This window comes from Heterodontus francisci, chromosome 35, assembly GCF_036365525.1.
Source record: "Heterodontus francisci isolate sHetFra1 chromosome 35, sHetFra1.hap1, whole genome shotgun sequence".
Classification (NCBI taxonomy): domain Eukaryota; kingdom Metazoa; phylum Chordata; class Chondrichthyes; order Heterodontiformes; family Heterodontidae; genus Heterodontus; species Heterodontus francisci.
In genome coordinates, this window is record NC_090405.1 from 52,285,930 (window position 1) to 52,302,355 (window position 16,426).

Sequence of the window (16,426 nt, forward strand, 5' to 3'; positions counted from 1 at the left end):
AACATAGAAATTTACAATGGGAACATATATAGAGGACAGAATCCAAGACATTTAATTAAAATGGGGTCTGAATTACATCTGCATGGCCTGGTCCTAATTACCCTTGCTCGCTAACCTTACGTCATTTGCATAGATATAGAGAAGTTACGACACAGAACAGGCCATTCAACCCAACCAGTCATGTCTGCCTTTACCCTCCTCGTGGGCAAACAATTCTAATCACATTTATCCACACTGTTCCTATATCCCCACAACCTCTTTTCCTTCATCCACCTAACCAATATAATGTTTAACATTGACAGTTTTTGCCTCAGTCATTAATTCTAGGTGAATTTCACAGCCTCACAACTCTCTGTAAGGAAGTGTCCCTTGCTAATGTCTTAAAGTTAATCTTTTTATCAATATCTCCTTGTCCTGGAACCCTCAAAACTGGAAATAGTCTGCTTCTATCTACCCAGTCCTACCCTTTTACAATTTTTTGAAACACTATTATATTGTTCCATAATATGCACTGCTGTCAAGCTACAATTTTTCAAAACTTCCAAGTTTGTATTCTCTCATACCAGGCTGTATCCTAGTGAATCTGAGCTACACACTCTCTAAAGCCTTAAGTTCCTATTGTGTGGAGCCCAGGACTGGATACTGGAAGATATTTGTTCTCGACTCCCCTTGTGGTGTCACAGGAGATCGACTTCCACATCAAGCATGTCACCAGCAAAACAAAACTAGGAATACACAAAAACACACCTCCCAATGAACTTAGGACAGGAAGATCCCACATTCGACTGATCTGTGTAGAGTTAGCTGATCTCAACCAGGATAGCAGAATTCTACAATTGGCCTCAATGACTCTGGGTGGAGTTAAAGGGAAAAAAAATAATCAAACAGAGTTTCCACTTCAGTTTGTATTCCAATGATCCCTGTTGGCAAGTGTGAAAACTGGGCAAGACTGCACGAGATAGATACAACAAAGCAGACTATTCCACCAAGAATATACAGACATTCCATCACATCATCCAAATGGCTCTCAAATTATTGCAAGGACTTTTACCTTCGATACCAACCCTTCCTGCCCCTATGATGTTTGTTCCACAAGTTGATCACATAAAGAACTTCCTAATGCAATGACGTATCAACCAACACCTAAGGAAACTCAACAACAGAACACAAACAATTTCAAAATGAACCCAGACTTCCCATAATGGAGATTGCACAACACAGGTACAATGAAACTATTCCACCCATCTAAGCTCATCCACCAAGAAGCAACTGCAAGCCAAGTTAAAATTAACAGAATAGTGTTCACAGACATGAATGGCGAGCAGGTACAGCTCAAATGATGCTGAGAAACATATATTAGAAAAGGCTGACTTGTGAGGATGAGTTAAGCATACCCCTCAAAGAGAAAACAAATGAGAGAGAGAAATCAGTACAGAGGTCCACGTGGTCAGCTCCTACCTCTCTGCTACATTGACACTGGTTATTGCTTTAGGTGGGACTTTCCATGGACAGCTGATGCGGCCCCCAGGGAGGCGCCTGAAGTCGAACTGGCAGCAGATTTTAGGGTCAGGCCCACAGGTATGAGGCACATCGTAACTGTAGAATGGCATTAAATGACAGAAGATATCTGTGCTCGAGTCAGTGTCTAGAACAAGATGTGGGGAGCAAAGCAAAATACTCATTTTAGTCAGAAATCATTATGGATTTGTTAAGGACTCCCACTAATAGTTAATTACCACTCCCACAAATGTGCGACTTCACAGAGACAAAGCAAAGTGGAGAATGTTGGAAATGCATAGACCAGATCAGCACCTGGAAGAGAAATAGCTCCTTTTTCAGAAGCTACAGTCGCAGTATGCATTTCCAGCAGTTTCTGTGTCTATTTCAGGTTTTCAACATTCACAGGAATTCCTTGCAGGGCTGCTCTCACCTACCCCAGGTCTGTCTCCACATGAATTCCAGATTTTTGGTGGCTGCAAAGTGTTTTTTGATGGAGTAATGCACTCTCTGAATCAGCATACTGGTCAGGTTGGATCGTTTGAGCAGATAGGACATGGTTGAGCTGTGTCCGAAAGGATCGATTGCCCAGCCCGATTTTGGAATCACTCCTGTAGATATGCGAAGTAGGAACACACAATAGGGCAAAGATCACATCAAAAGAAATATAACCTACACAGTGAGTAACAAGGGCACTATGTTGCATGTCCCATTAGGGGGCAAAAATACAATGTCATTAACAAATCTTTAATGCTCCTAAATACATTCAGATGTCTGACCTCAGTCTACAGCAATGTAAATTTGGAATTTCAAATGTATTTTAGAAATTAGTTATCGCCTTCTCTCCACTCCCCCACCAAATACGCTCTCCTCCTCTGCTACAGATGGTGAGTATAGTTCCACAGGTGCCCTCCAACATCCAGACCTCCTTTACGTGAGCTTTATAAATGAGTGCTGGTAGGCAATTTGACTGCGCAGTTTCAGTAACTTCTCAATTCAAGGGGAACTTGGTGATCTTTAATCTCTGGGACCTGGGTTCCAATCCAACCTGATCTGCAAAGTTCTCACACAAAAGGACTGTAACCATAGGCACAAAGGTACCCCTGAACTGGCAACCTACTAACTCAAAAAGCCAAAAGGCAACTGATGTAGGATATGGCAAATATTACATATATAAGGCATCAAATGTTGTGGCAATGTAGAGTGAGCTTTACCCTGTATTTAACCCATGCTGTACCTTCCCTGGAATTGTTTGATCGGACAGTGTAGAGGGAGCTTTACTCTGTATCTAACCCCGTGCTGCACGTGCCCTGGAAGTGTTTGATGGAACAGCGTAGAGAGAGCTTTTGGTGTTAGCATGGGCAATACCTTATACAAAGTTTAATGTTGACAATGGGGAAACATTCCATTTTAGGATTAATATCCTGTACCTTCATGAACACACAAAACACACACCAAAAAATCTCTCAAATCCATAAAGCATCTCTACATCAACTTTGCAGCTCGTCAGTGTGGACACTTACCAATATTTTTCTCTATCCATTGATGTCCTTCAATTAGCTGGTCAATCATCGCAAAATAGTGCGAGTTGGCCTCATCTGTCATTACCCAGCCTCCTGTCACAAACTCCAACTGACCATTAGCTGCCAGCCTGATGACCAAACCAAACAACACACATTCAACTAAATACTAATAAATCAGTCACTGCACACATTAAACTCAAGCTCTAACTGAAGAGCTGCACAAGTAAACTAATGGTAGCCTACAGCAAAGCTAGTTGTCGAGGTTAAACACCATCAACCTCTCATTTCACTTTAGTGAGGTGACAATATGCCAAATGCTTCTGCTGAATTAATTCTGGCTACAAATAGTCCCAGTGCCCTTTAACAAGGGAGGGGGAGGGAGAGGGAGGAAAACTGAAAAATAAATCTGACCAGTCTCCAGCATCCTCTGCTGGAACAAGTACATGAACCAGGAAAAGACAGAATCAGGCTGGTTTGTTCCACAGGTCAATAGCCTGCCAGCACTCAGTGCCTTGGCTTGATGATTGCTTATTGGGTACAGTATGGTGGGAGGGTGACTGGGGCCTCCTAGCACAAGTCAGTGTCTTCACTCGAGAATAAATTTTAAGCGAATCCTCTTGTCTCAGTGTACCTGCGGACAGCAGCCCTTCTCTGAGTGTCAATGTTGTCCCACCATTTGGAGAAGAAGGAGATCTCTGCCCAGATAAAGCGACGCCTTGGGTCCTCCTGCAGTTTCACCAGCATGTTATTCAAAATATGCTGTGTCTGCTCCTGGTAATATTTGTCAAATGTCTTTATCCAGCCTGGACAGAAGCAAGAGTTACAACAGTCAGGGGTCTCAATGCATAGCACCTTTTCACATTTCTCAAACAATCCTGAGTACTTTACATACAATTACCCAAGAGTGCAGTCAATATCACGAAATCGATGCACTTAGCAGCCAACCTGCAAACAGCAAGGTCCCACAAACAAGGTGAATGACCAGTTAATCTCTCATGTTGGTTGAGGGACCAGACACCTGAACTGACTGCTTTACCCCCACCCCCTCCAACAAACAGTGCTATGAGATATCTAATATCCACCAGACCCAACAAAACAAGCAGAGAGGACCTCAGTTTAATATCTCATCTGAAAGATAAGCAGTATAGCACTTCCTCATACTGCACTAGAGTGTCTGCTGAGATTGTGCTCAAGTCCTGGATTGGGGGCTTGAACCCACGACCCCTCACTCAAGAGGGAGTTAAAAGGAAACAGGTGTCTCTGACCACTGCTCGTGCAAGTAGCAAGTCTAGGCTGGTGTTGCTAGCATCTTGACAAGACTGACAAAATAGGAGAACTAAAGCCAATGTAAAAAACAGCTACCAGCTGACTGCAACATTTACAATCCCTCATTAAACTGGTCACAAGCCAAACTCTCAGCAATCATGACTCTAAATAAAAAGAATTAAACGGTTACTCAGGCCAGACAATGCTTTTATAAAGCCAGCAGATATGCTGCTTATGTACAGAAATGAATAAAAAAAAAGCAAATTCACAGAATTAACATTGGCCAACTCCTGAACCCCATTTTCCCCTCCAGCCCCAAATAGCATCAGCTCCCAGTGTTCCTCTCACCTGGATCGTTGTGGGAATGGGGCACCACATACACCTGCAATGGGTCGTTGTCCCACTCATGCTCATCGTATGTGATCTCAAAGCCCTGCTTCCAAGCGCCACCATCCAAGTTATCAAACTTTAAGAGTGAGTAAACATCCAGCATCTATCAGAGCAAAACAGCAGGGATTTACCAAGACTGCAGTCTGTAGCCACATTTCAGATTGCAGCCTGAAGATATTATTCACAATTAATCGGTAACCCAAGGCACTTGCCAGTGTTCATAAAAATATGGGTGGTCAAGCGTGGGGCTTCCCACAACTTGAAAACAATGACCAGTCGACCACAGAACTATGGGTCCCATCATTCATTCTAGCCTCAAACCACACAGTCCAGAAGGATCTGGTTACTGAGTTAGTACATTAATCCCAATTATCAGCACTGATTATACACCCTCTGAACACTGCTTTCATTACTTTGTTTATTTTGAGTGCATCTTGTAAGTTTGCACTGAGGGATAATTCTGAATAAAAGCAGCATCCTGAAGGCAACAGTAATTACAATTTAAAATGAAAATGTTCAGTAGTTTTGAAGTTTGCGTCCCCCAAAGGACACGTTCATGGACACTGGGTTATTAGTCTCATCTCGAGCTTGTCCTTAATGAATAAATCGCACATTCAAGAAAATGCTGGAAATTAAAACTGATTTTCAGCACCAGAATGAGAAGAGGCAGGGTAATGTTTCAGGTGCAGAACCTCACCAGAACTGGTTACATCAATGAACATCTTGTGAATTTACAGAATTGTCTGCTTTTATTTCAGATGCTCTGGGTTTATGGTTTTTATTTTTAAATCTCTCTGCCACCAACATCATGCAAACTACATGGTTAAGTAAACACAGATATGCTACACAATGCAGAATTTACATATGAACATAGGTACATACAAACATATGAATTAGGAGGAGTAGGCCACTCGGCCCTTCGAGCCTGCTCCGCCATTCAGTAAGTTAATGGCTGAACTGATTACTCCACATTTCCACCTACTTCCGATAACCTTCCACCTTCCACCCCCACCCCCCCCCCCCCCCCACCCCATTGCTTATCAAGAATCTATCTACCTCTGCCTTCAAAATATTCAAAGACACTTAAGGAAGAGAATTCCAAAGACTCACAACCCACTGAGAGAAAAAATTTCTCCTCATCTCTGTCTTAAACGGGCGACCCCTTATTTTTAAAACAGTGACCCCTAGTTCTAGATTCTCCCACAAGGGGAAACATCCTTTCCACACGCACCCTGTCAAGACCCCTCAGGATCTTATATGTTTCAATCAAGTCGCCTCTTTCAAACACAGAAGACCAGACTTCACAACACCAGAATCCAGAGGAAATACATAACAGATCCCAAGGTCCAGTAGTACAGGAATTACATCACTTGAATCATATGATCAGGTTACAAACAAGCAACAAACTGTTCTGTGTCCCTTCCGAGTGCTGAGCTATCAAGGTCACTTTCTTCTACATCAGTGCCTATTTACAAAGTACCTAAGCAATAGAGAAAGTTATTTGGTTGACTCTTACTGTAACTGCTGATATGGGTACAATGTGTTCACATCATTACAAAATGGATCAAGAAAGTGCTCACGCATCCAGAAAGAACTAACAGTACCTCCAAAACAAATCTAGCTATTGTTTCCTTTTTTTAAAAAAACAGATCTGTTCTTGGGGAGCGGGATGCTGGCAAGGCCATTTTTATTGCAGCTATGAGGTGGTGGTGGTGGTGGGCCATCTCCTTGGACCTCTGCAGTCCTTGTGGTCATGGTGCTGTCACAATCGCCTTACGGAGCGACTGCCCGGATATGGGCAGTGATGATGAATGGCGTTCCTGTGACATTGCTGCTTGTCCTCAGTGACAGAGGTCTCAGGAGAGACGGCTGCTTTATTTAGCCCATGTTCTTTGTCTCCTTTACCTGCAGGCCCACTTCACATATTGATCACTTGTGTGAGAAACATCAGTCTTAAATTTGTCTTTTGCTGATTTGAACCTGTGCCCCCTTAATTTGTACTTGCATTTAGAATTTTCCTTTCCTGCACCAATGCTCCCTCCAAGCTGCACGGTTGCAGGGCGGAGCAGCAATCCAGAACTTAGCGTGCAGGGTACAAACAGATCCCTCACAACAAATGGTTGGATTTAACATGCAAGCATGCATGGCTGCATAGCAATCTTAAAGGGACCAAGCACTACAATAAACAAGCAAAGAGAAATTAGAGGGAACACTGACAGCTACTACTCATTTATTGCCTTCCAAGGCACAAAATCCCATGTTTCTCCCCACCATAACCCAGTCCTTCGACATTAGGAGTCAGTCTGGTGCTCCTTAACTTCCTGTATTTGCAATACCAGCAGTCTCATTAAAAATTAGCAAAAAAATAACTAGTTTTACAGCATTTGCCATCATATGTACTGTTTCCAATGTTGGAACATTACATCTCAGTAACCAGAGCTGGCCCACTGCTGAACAGGGAATCTGTATTTCTGGACAAATAACAGTGTGCTGTACTTCAAAAACATTTTACCTGGGGAAGGAGGCACTAGAAAAACAGCCCAAACTATCACAGCTGGAAGGCAGAAAATGCAGGCTACCTTTGGAGAAGGCGATTTTTATTTGTATTGGTCTTGGAAGGCAATGGGAGCGCTTTCACAGTCATCCAGATAAGAAGGAACTTGCATTTATACATAATCTTCCACATCCTCCAAGTGTTTTGCAACCAATTTTGAACTGTAGTCACTGATGTAGGCAAACAGGGCAGCCATATAGCACACAGCAGGGGCCCACAGACATAATCTTCTTTGGCAGTGTTGGTCAGGGGATAAATGTTGGCTGGGAGAACATAACCCCTACTCTGAAAGTTGTGCCATGGGATCTTTTACGTGTAATTGAAAATGTAGACAGGGCCTCAGCTTAATGTCTCATTTGAAAGACGGCACCACTGACAGTGCCCTGCTCCCTCAGTATTGCACTGTAATGTGGCTAGATTGTTTCCACTTACTGGAATGGGGCTTGAACCCATCACCTTCATTACAGTGCACCAACTATGTTAGGTTGGTGTTTCAGGGCTCCACTCAAAACATTAAAGCACCCGCTGCACATTTCCAACAATTTGCTTTCCTGCCATAATTACAAAGTTCACATTCACCATTTCATCAGCACAATGGAAGAATGGCTGGTTGCCAGGAGCATGTGGGCAACTGAACCAGATAACTTTACGGCAGCATTAGTCAGACCCTTCAGGAGAGGCCCCAAGAGAGTGGGGCTGGGAAGGAGGTGGAGGAGTGGAAGGAATCCGAAGAGATTATGGAACCTGGATAATAAGCTGCAGTCACGTTGAAGGCTGTCAGTTTTAAATTAAATCGCCTGCTCACAATCAGAATCTGATCACGTCAAAAAGGCTTTAGATAAAAGATGGCGTCATTGATCCATGCAGATTAGCAGATACAATTCAGCAGAAATATGTTGGATCAGCATTTGATCCGTTTCCCTACCTGCAGGTCTGTTTTTTGCCCTTTATTCCCAAGGGCAAACTGACAATCTTGCGGAGACACAGAGAGGAAGGTTGGGTGATTATCTGTGGGAAAAGCCCAAGAGCCATTTGCCTGGTAGGCGAGCAGGCCTGGAAGACCACCTGCATTCTCCGTCAGCTCTAGCACAGAGTCCTTGATGTGGCTGATTATCTGATGGTTTTCTTCCAAAAGCTGCTCCAACTGCTCAATGCGATTCTGCAGCACTGAGATTTGACTCTGCTTTGGGAAAACAAAAAGGGAAGAGAGGAAATATTACAAGGGGAGAGAAAATGTCACATTGGTCAGGAATTTATCAGCTTTACCTTCTTAAATTTCTGCCAGGCAGATTGGCTCAAAATAACCTGCGGTACAACTACCCAAAATAGCTCCACCAGGTTGATAGTTGTACCTGATCAAAACAATGCAAAGTCCACAAATCCAAGATATACTGCTGGCTGCACAGTATTCTCTGGCTGGCAATCGAGCTCTATGCAAGCCTCAGCACACAAGCACAGATCTAATGCTTAATGTAAAGAGCAGAAAAGATAGTCTGTCACCAAGCGTTTTACCCTCAAACAAGATTCTGCACTATGTTATGGATCTAAAATGATCTATTTTTAAAGAAAAAGCCAAATGATCTTTTTCTTAAAGGAGGTGGTGGCGTAGTGGTATTGTCACTGGATTAGTAACCCAGAGACCCAGGGTATTTCTCTGGGGACATGGGTTCGAATCCCACCACAGCAGAAGGTGGAATTTGAACTCAATTAATAAATCTGGAATTAAAAGCTAGTCTAATGAAGGTCATGAAACCATTGTCGATTGTTGTAAAATCCCATCTGGTTCCCTAATGTCCTTTAGGGAAAGAAATCTGCTGTCCTTACCTGGTCTGGCCTACATGTGACTCCAGACCCACAGCAATATGGTTGACTCTTGCATGTCCTCTGAAATGGCCTAGCAAGCCACTCAGTTGTATCTAACCGCTACAAAGTCAATAAAAAGGAATGAAACCGGACGGACCACCCGGCATCGACCTAGGGACCAGAAATGACAACGGCAAACCCAGTCCTGTCGACCCTGCAAAGTCCTCCTTACTAACATCTGGGGGCTTGTGCCAAAGTTGGGAGAGCTGTCCCACAGACTAGTCAAGCAACAGCCTGACATAGTTATACTCACGGAATCATACCTTACAGACAATGCCCCAGACACTGCCATCACCATCCCCGGGTATGTCCTGTCCCACCGGCAGGACAACCCAGAGGTGGTGGCACAGTAGTATACAGTAGGGAGGGAGTTGCCCTGGGAGTCCTCAACATCGACTCTGGACCCCATGAAGTCTCATGGCACCAGATCAAACACGGACAAGGAAACCTCCTGCTGATTACCACCTACCGCCCTCCCTCAGCTGATGAGTCAGTACTCCTCCATGTTGAACAGCACTTGGAGGAAGCACTGAGGGTGGTGAGGGCACAAAATGTACTCTGGGTGGGGGACTTCAATGTCCATCACCAAGAATGGCTCGGTAGCATCACTACTGACCGAGCTGGCCGGGTCCTAAAGGACATAGTTGCTAGACTGGGTCTGCGGCAGGTGTTGATGAAACCAAGAGGGAAAAACATACTTGACCCCGTCCTCACCAATCTGCCTGCCGCTGATGCATCTGACAATGACAGTATTGGTAGGAGTGGCCACCGCACAGTCCTTGTGGAGACGAAGTCCCGCCTTCACATTGAGGATACTCTCCATCGTGTTGTGTGATACTACCACCGTGCTAAATGGGATAGATTTCGAACAGATCTAGCAATGCAAAACTGGGCACCCATGAGGTGCTGTGGGCCATCAGCAGCAGCAGAATTGTACTCAACCACAATCTGCAACCTCATGGCCCGGCATATCCCCCACTCTATCATTACCATCAAGCCAGGGGACCAACCCTGGTTCAATGAAGAGTGCAGGAGGGCATGCCAGGAGCAGCACCAGGCATACCTCAAAATGAGGTGTCAACCTGGTGAAGCTACAACACAGGACTATCTGCGTGCCAAACTGCGTAAGCGATAGACAGAGCTAAGCGATCCCATAACCAACGGATCAGATCTAAGCTCTGCAGTCCTGCCACATCCAGCCATGAATGGTGGTGGACAATTAAACAACTAACTGGAGGAGGTGGCTCCACAAATATCCCCATCCTCAATGATGGGGGAGCCCAGCACATCAGTGCGAAAGATAAGGCTGAAGCATTTGCAACAATCTTCAGCCAGAAGTGCCGAGTTGATGATCCATCTCAGCCTCCTCCTGAAGTCCCCAGCATCACAGATGCCAGACTTCAGCCAATTCGATTCACTCCTCGTGATATCAAGAAACGACTGAAGACCTGTGCTCCAGAACTTGCCGCACCCCTAGCCAAGCTGTTCCAGTACAGCTACAACACTGGCATCTACCCGGCAATGTGGAAAATTGCCCAGGTATTTCCTGTACACAAAAAGCAGGACAAGTCCAACCCAGCCAATTACCACCCCATCAGCCTACTCTCAATCATCAGTAAAGTGATGGAAGGTGTCATCAACAGTGCCATCAAGCGGCACTTGCTTAGCAATAACCTGCTCAGTGACGCTCAGTTTGGGTTCCGCCAGGGCCACTCAGCTCCTGAGATAAGTGAGGTTTTGAATGAGTACTTCTCTTCGGTATTTACGAATGAGAAGGGGTGTATTACTGAAGAGGACGGTGTGAAACAGACTGGTAAGCTCGAGGAAGTGCTCGTTAGGAGGGAAGATGTGTTGGGGTTTTTGAATAACTTGAAGATAGACAAGTCTCCCGGGCCTGACGGGGTATATCCAAGGATGTTATGGGAAGCAAGGGATGAAATTGCAGAGCCGCTGGCAATGATCTTTTCATCTTCTCTGTTGACGGGGGTGGTACCAGGTGATTGGAGGGTGGCAAATGTTGTGCCCCTGTTCAAGAAAGGGAATAGGAACAACCCTGGGAATTACAGGCCAGTTAGTCTTACTTCGGTGGTAGGCAAGTTGATGGAAAAGGTGCTGAGGGATAGGATTTCTGAGCATCTGGAAAGACACTGCTTGATTCGGGACAGTCAGCACGGTTTTGTGAGGGGTAGGTCTTGCCTCACAAGCCTGATTGAATTCTTTGAGCAGGTGACCAAGCAAGTGGATGAGGGTAAACCAGTGGATGTGGTGTACATGGATTTTAGTAAGGCATTTGATAAGGTCCCCCATGGTAGACTTATGGAGAAAGTCAGGAGGCATGGGATAGTGGGGAATGTGGCCAGTTGGATTAAGAATTGGCTAACTGATAGAAGGCAGAGAGTGGTCTTACATGGTAAATACTCAGCCTGGAGCCCAGTTACCAGTGGCGTGCCACAGGGATCAGTTCTGGGTCCTCTCCTGTTTGTGATTTTTATTAACGACTTGGATGAGGAAGTCGAAGGGTGGGTCAGTAAATTTGCAGATGATACAAAGGTTGGTGGAGTTGTGGATACCGAGGAGGGCTATTGTCGTCTGCAAAGGGACTTGGATAGGTTGCAGTGCTGGGCTGAAAAGTGGCAGATGGAGTTTAACCCTGAAAAGTGTGAGGTCGTCCATTTTGGAAGGACAAACACGAATGCAAAATACTGGGTTAACGGTAGGGTTCTTGGGCATGTGGAGGAGCAGAGAGACCTTGGGGTCTATGTGCATAGATCGTTGAAAGTTGCAACTCAAGTGGATAGGGCTGTGAAGAAGGCACATGGGGTGTTAGCGTTCATTAGCAGAGGGATTGAATTTAAGAGCCGTGAGGTGATGATGCAGCTGTACAGGACCTTGGTAAGGCCTCATTTGGAGTACTGTGTGCAGTTCTGGTCGCCTCATTTTAGGAAGGATGTGGAAGCCTTGGAGAGGGTGCAGAGGAGATTTACCAGGATGTTGCCTGGAATGGAGAATAAGTCTTACGAGGAAAGGCTGAACATTCTAGGCCTCTTCTCATTAGAACGGAGAAGGATGAGGGGTGACATGATAGAGGTTTATAAGATGATCAGGGGAATAGATAGGGTAGACAGTCAGAAACTTTTTCCCCGGGTGGAGCAAAGCGTTACAAGGGGTCATAAATTTAAGGTGAAGGGTGGGAGATATAAGGGGGATGTCAGGGGAAGGTTCTTTACCCAGAGAGTGGTCGGGGCATGGAATGCCTTGCCTGGGGAAGTTGTTGAGTCAGAAACTTTAGGGACTTTCAAACGGCTTTTAGATAGGTATATGGATAAAGGAGAATGATGGGGTATAGATTAAATTGTCCTTGACAGAGGACAAAGGATCGGCACAACATCGTGGGCCGAAGGGCCTGTTCTGTGCTGTATTTTTCTATGTTCTATGTTCTATGTTCTATGACCTCATTACAGCCTTGGTTCAAATATGGACAAAAGAGCTGAACTCAAGAGGTGAGGTGAGAGTGACTGCCCTTGACATCAAGGCAGCACTTGACCGAGTATGGCATCAAGGAGCCCTAGCAAAACTGAGGTCAATGGGAATCAGGGGGAAAACTATCCGCCGGCTGGAGTCATACCCAGCACAAAGGAAGATGGTTGCGGTTGTTGGAGGTCAACCATCTGAGCTCCAGGACATCACTGCAGGAGTTCCTCAGGGTAGTGTCCTAGGTCCAATCATCTTAAGCTGCTTCATCAATGACCTTCCTTCAATCATAAGGTCAGAAGTGGGGATGTTCGCTGATGATTGCACAATGTTCAGCACCATTCATGACTCCTCAGAGACTGAAGCAGTCTGTGTAGAAATGCAGCAAGACCTGGACAATATCCAGGCTTGGGCTGATGTGTGGCGCGAATGTTACTTGCCCTTAAGTACCAGGCAATGACCGTCTCCAACGAGAGAGAATCTAACCATCTCCCCTTGATATTCAACGGCATTACCATCGCTGAATCCCCCACTATAAACATCCTAGGGGCTACCATTGACCAGAAACTGAACTGGAGTAGTCATATAAATACCGTGGCTACAAGAGCAGGTCAGAGGCTAGGAATCCTGTGGTGTGTAACTCACCACCTGACTCCCCAAAGCCTGTCCATCATCTACAAGGCACAAGTCAGGAGTGTGAAGGAATACTCTTCGCTTGCCTGGATGGTTGCAGCTCCAACAACACTCAAGAAGCTCGACACCTTCCAGGACAAAGCAACCCGCTTGATTGGCACCCCATCCACAAACATTCACTCCCTCCACCACCGACGCACAGTGGCAGCAGTGTGTACCATCTACAAGATGCACTGCAGCAATGTACCAAGGCTCCTTAGACAGCACCTTCCGAACCCGCGACCTCTACCAACTAGAAGGACAAGGGCAGCAAATGCTTGGGAACACCACCACCTGCAAATTCCCCTCCAAGTCACACACCATCCTGACTTGGAACTATATCGCCATTCCTTCACTGTCGCTGGGTCAAAATCCTGGAACTCCCTTCCTAACAGCACTGTGGGTGTACCTACCCCAAATGGACTGCAGCGGTTCAAGAAGGCAGCTCACCACCACCTTCTCAAGGGCAATTAGGGATGGGCACTAAATGCTGGCCTGGCCAGCGACGCCCACATCCCATGAATGAATTAAAAAAAATGTAATGTTGGGTGCTCCCGACCTGGCACCTGAAATTTAAAAGCATTTCTCAATTTGCAGTTTACTTCACAGCATGCAACAATTAAACTCTGACTGCCCTGAGGTTCTGTTTACTTACCAGCAATTAGATTCTCTGGCCTCAAAGGGACAGAGGTCCACCTCAGCAGAATATACCGTGCATTACATTATATAACACTGCCGCCCTCAATACCATCTGACCACCTCACTGATCCAACACAGATTTTGTTTTGTCGTGTTTCTTTAAAATTAAGGGACTATTTCTTCTGTGCCATCCTCCCTTGTCTTCACATACTCACCAAGGCTCCCCAGTCCGGATTTACCTATTTTCCTCTCACAGACTCTCTCCTCCTTTCTCCCAACTACAAATTAAATTTCTTCTCAGAAGGCTATTTTCACACTAATGCTAGAAAATAATCCTGAAGAAAAATATTTTTTTGCCTGCAGAAACGTTCATGACAACACAGTTTTTGCAATAAATCATCCACCTTAAAATGAAAAATTTCCACATGCATTTCGAAAGATCTGACACTTAATTGATTAGCTGTTTGCGAGTCTTAGAAATAGTCACCCTGCCACTGAATATTGTTTAATCACTCTTCTCAGTAAAACCATTCCAGGATCTTGATATTGTTAAGACCTTGAAATAAATTGTTGACCAAAGTGTCATTCGCTGACACATGGTAACAGACTACAATTGGCACAGAAACCAACAGCTGCTTCCAGAATAAGGAACTGCAGCTCAAAAAACAAACGTAAAATGAAAGGCATGGTTTTAATCAGGGGAGCCCACCAGCCCTACACCTGGACTGTACAGTCATTATTCACAGGTTTCTGCACTGATGGGAACAGAAAATCTCAATGACTCATATGTGATGGCAACTCACCTTCAATGACCCTAACACATGACAATCCACAGCATGATCAGTATCCTCTATCCATTCCTCCCTCATACCTGCTGTACTCCAAATGTCCCTGCATGCTGTATTGGCTCATTGGCTTTGTGGTTCAAAACCTCCCTTCAGCTCTCCTCCCCCCACCCCCCGCCACTATTTTCATCCATTCTGAGCTTCCACTTTTAATGATCCTCTGCACTGTGGGCTTTGGCCCTTCAGCTCAGCTTTTCAGATAACTGTATTGCTCTTTCAAACAGGCATGATGGGCATCCTTTAGTAATGTATTATCGTATGATTCAATAAGTGGGCAACACATTTGAGGACACAATCAGTTAGCTTCCAAAAATAACACAAAAGTCAGACAAGCATCCCTGGGGAGGTAAATCCAATAGCTGTTCTGATAGGAGGAAGGTCAATACAAGCCACAGTGTCCTAGAGTGTTTTAAATAGTACATCAGATGCTAGAGATGCATTTCAGCTGACTGACAAGTTTCACTCCATGGTCAATTTGGGTGGATAAATGGCAGTGTGAAGGGCAGTCATTTCTCTACCTGGCCCATTATTTCCCCCCCAGCGAGTTGTTATTTTTAAAAAATCTGCACTGTATGATTACACATCAAAGTCACACGCAGACTTTTTAATTATGGAAAGCTATTCTGAAAAGGGATGGTGACAGTCGAGGGTGAATGCTGCACCCATGAGAGAAGAATTCATTAAGTTGAGCACCAGGATAATCAAATGCTGAGCCTGGAATATAATACTGGGCATCAGCATAAATACCCAACTGCCTGACGAATAAAGGGACGCCTAATGCAGCACGAAGCCATATGGGCTAGAATGCTCTAGATTCAATCCCTGGGCTGTGATGCATCAACCTGGCACTACAACTAACCTCAGCACACTTGCAGGGAGCAGGGGCAACAAACTAGCCTGAGTTATCCAGCAACGCCTGCAAGTTGTAACATCCCCCGCTCAAACAGTATGCTGACACATGCTATCAGCTCACACACTGAGTGGTCACTTAGACAAGGTATAGGATGACTGCCAGTGGTCCCAAAACCGCACCACAGCAAGATCCAGGGACTTCAGGGAGGAAGAGGGGAGAAAACTGACCAAGAAAAGCTGATAGCTGGAGAGTCGAGACTCCTTATGCACTATTACAGTGCAATGAATAGCACTGGATGCACAGAGCAGAATTGACAAATTGCAGGTAACATATATTTGATAAGAATAAATTTCTATGAACTATCAAAGAATTCCATTGTATTTATGTAAAAGATATTCTGTACCAGAAGATCTATTCACCTGCTAGTGACTGTATCCCTGCAACAGTGAGGGATGAACTCTTCTGTCAATACAGTGTCACTGATTGGTTTAAAAATTTAGAGTAGGGGGTCCAAGAATAAATGGTCCACATAATGAGGCACTGAGTCACAGACAGATTCAATCTTTGGGATGTGTCAGATGTCACAGGCAGAGTTATTAATTGTTTACAGCATCCCTAGGTTGAGGAGTAAAAGGAGCCAATGTTCTTGCCTGCAGCAATCTCTCTTTGTTGGAAATTTGTGTCAGAAGCAGGACGGGACTCAAATACAATACCCTCCAGACTCGAACAGAGTCCACTTCCACTCCCCCATCCAGGCTCACTGAAGCACAAGCACTTGAGAGAGACACAGGAAGGTATGCATCCCACTGCAAACCAGCACCTTCAGGGAAAGAAGGGATAAAAGGGAAAATAA

The 16,426-nt window shown here is 45.0% G+C and overlaps 1 protein-coding gene across 6 annotated transcripts in view; it reads right to left on the bottom strand.

Moving 5' to 3' along the window:
* The window catches only part of man2a2 (mannosidase, alpha, class 2A, member 2), a 44,513-nt gene that overhangs the window by 25,446 nt on the left and 2,641 nt on the right, over positions 1-16,426 (bottom strand). For 4 of the 6 annotated variants that reach the window (XM_068015600.1, XM_068015601.1, XM_068015599.1 and 1 more), the window contains exons 2-7: positions 8,156-8,413; positions 4,635-4,779; positions 3,652-3,823; positions 3,021-3,148; positions 1,935-2,108; positions 1,459-1,645 (exon numbers count right to left, since the gene is read on the bottom strand). In XM_068015600.1, coding sequence (XP_067871701.1) covers positions 1,459-1,645; positions 1,935-2,108; positions 3,021-3,148; positions 3,652-3,823; positions 4,635-4,779; positions 8,156-8,413 — 1,064 coding nt within the window. The remainder of the gene's footprint in view (positions 1-1,458; positions 1,646-1,934; positions 2,109-3,020; positions 3,149-3,651; positions 3,824-4,634; positions 4,780-8,155; positions 8,414-16,426) is intronic. The other 2 variants (XM_068015597.1, XM_068015602.1) reach the window with 2 other exon arrangements.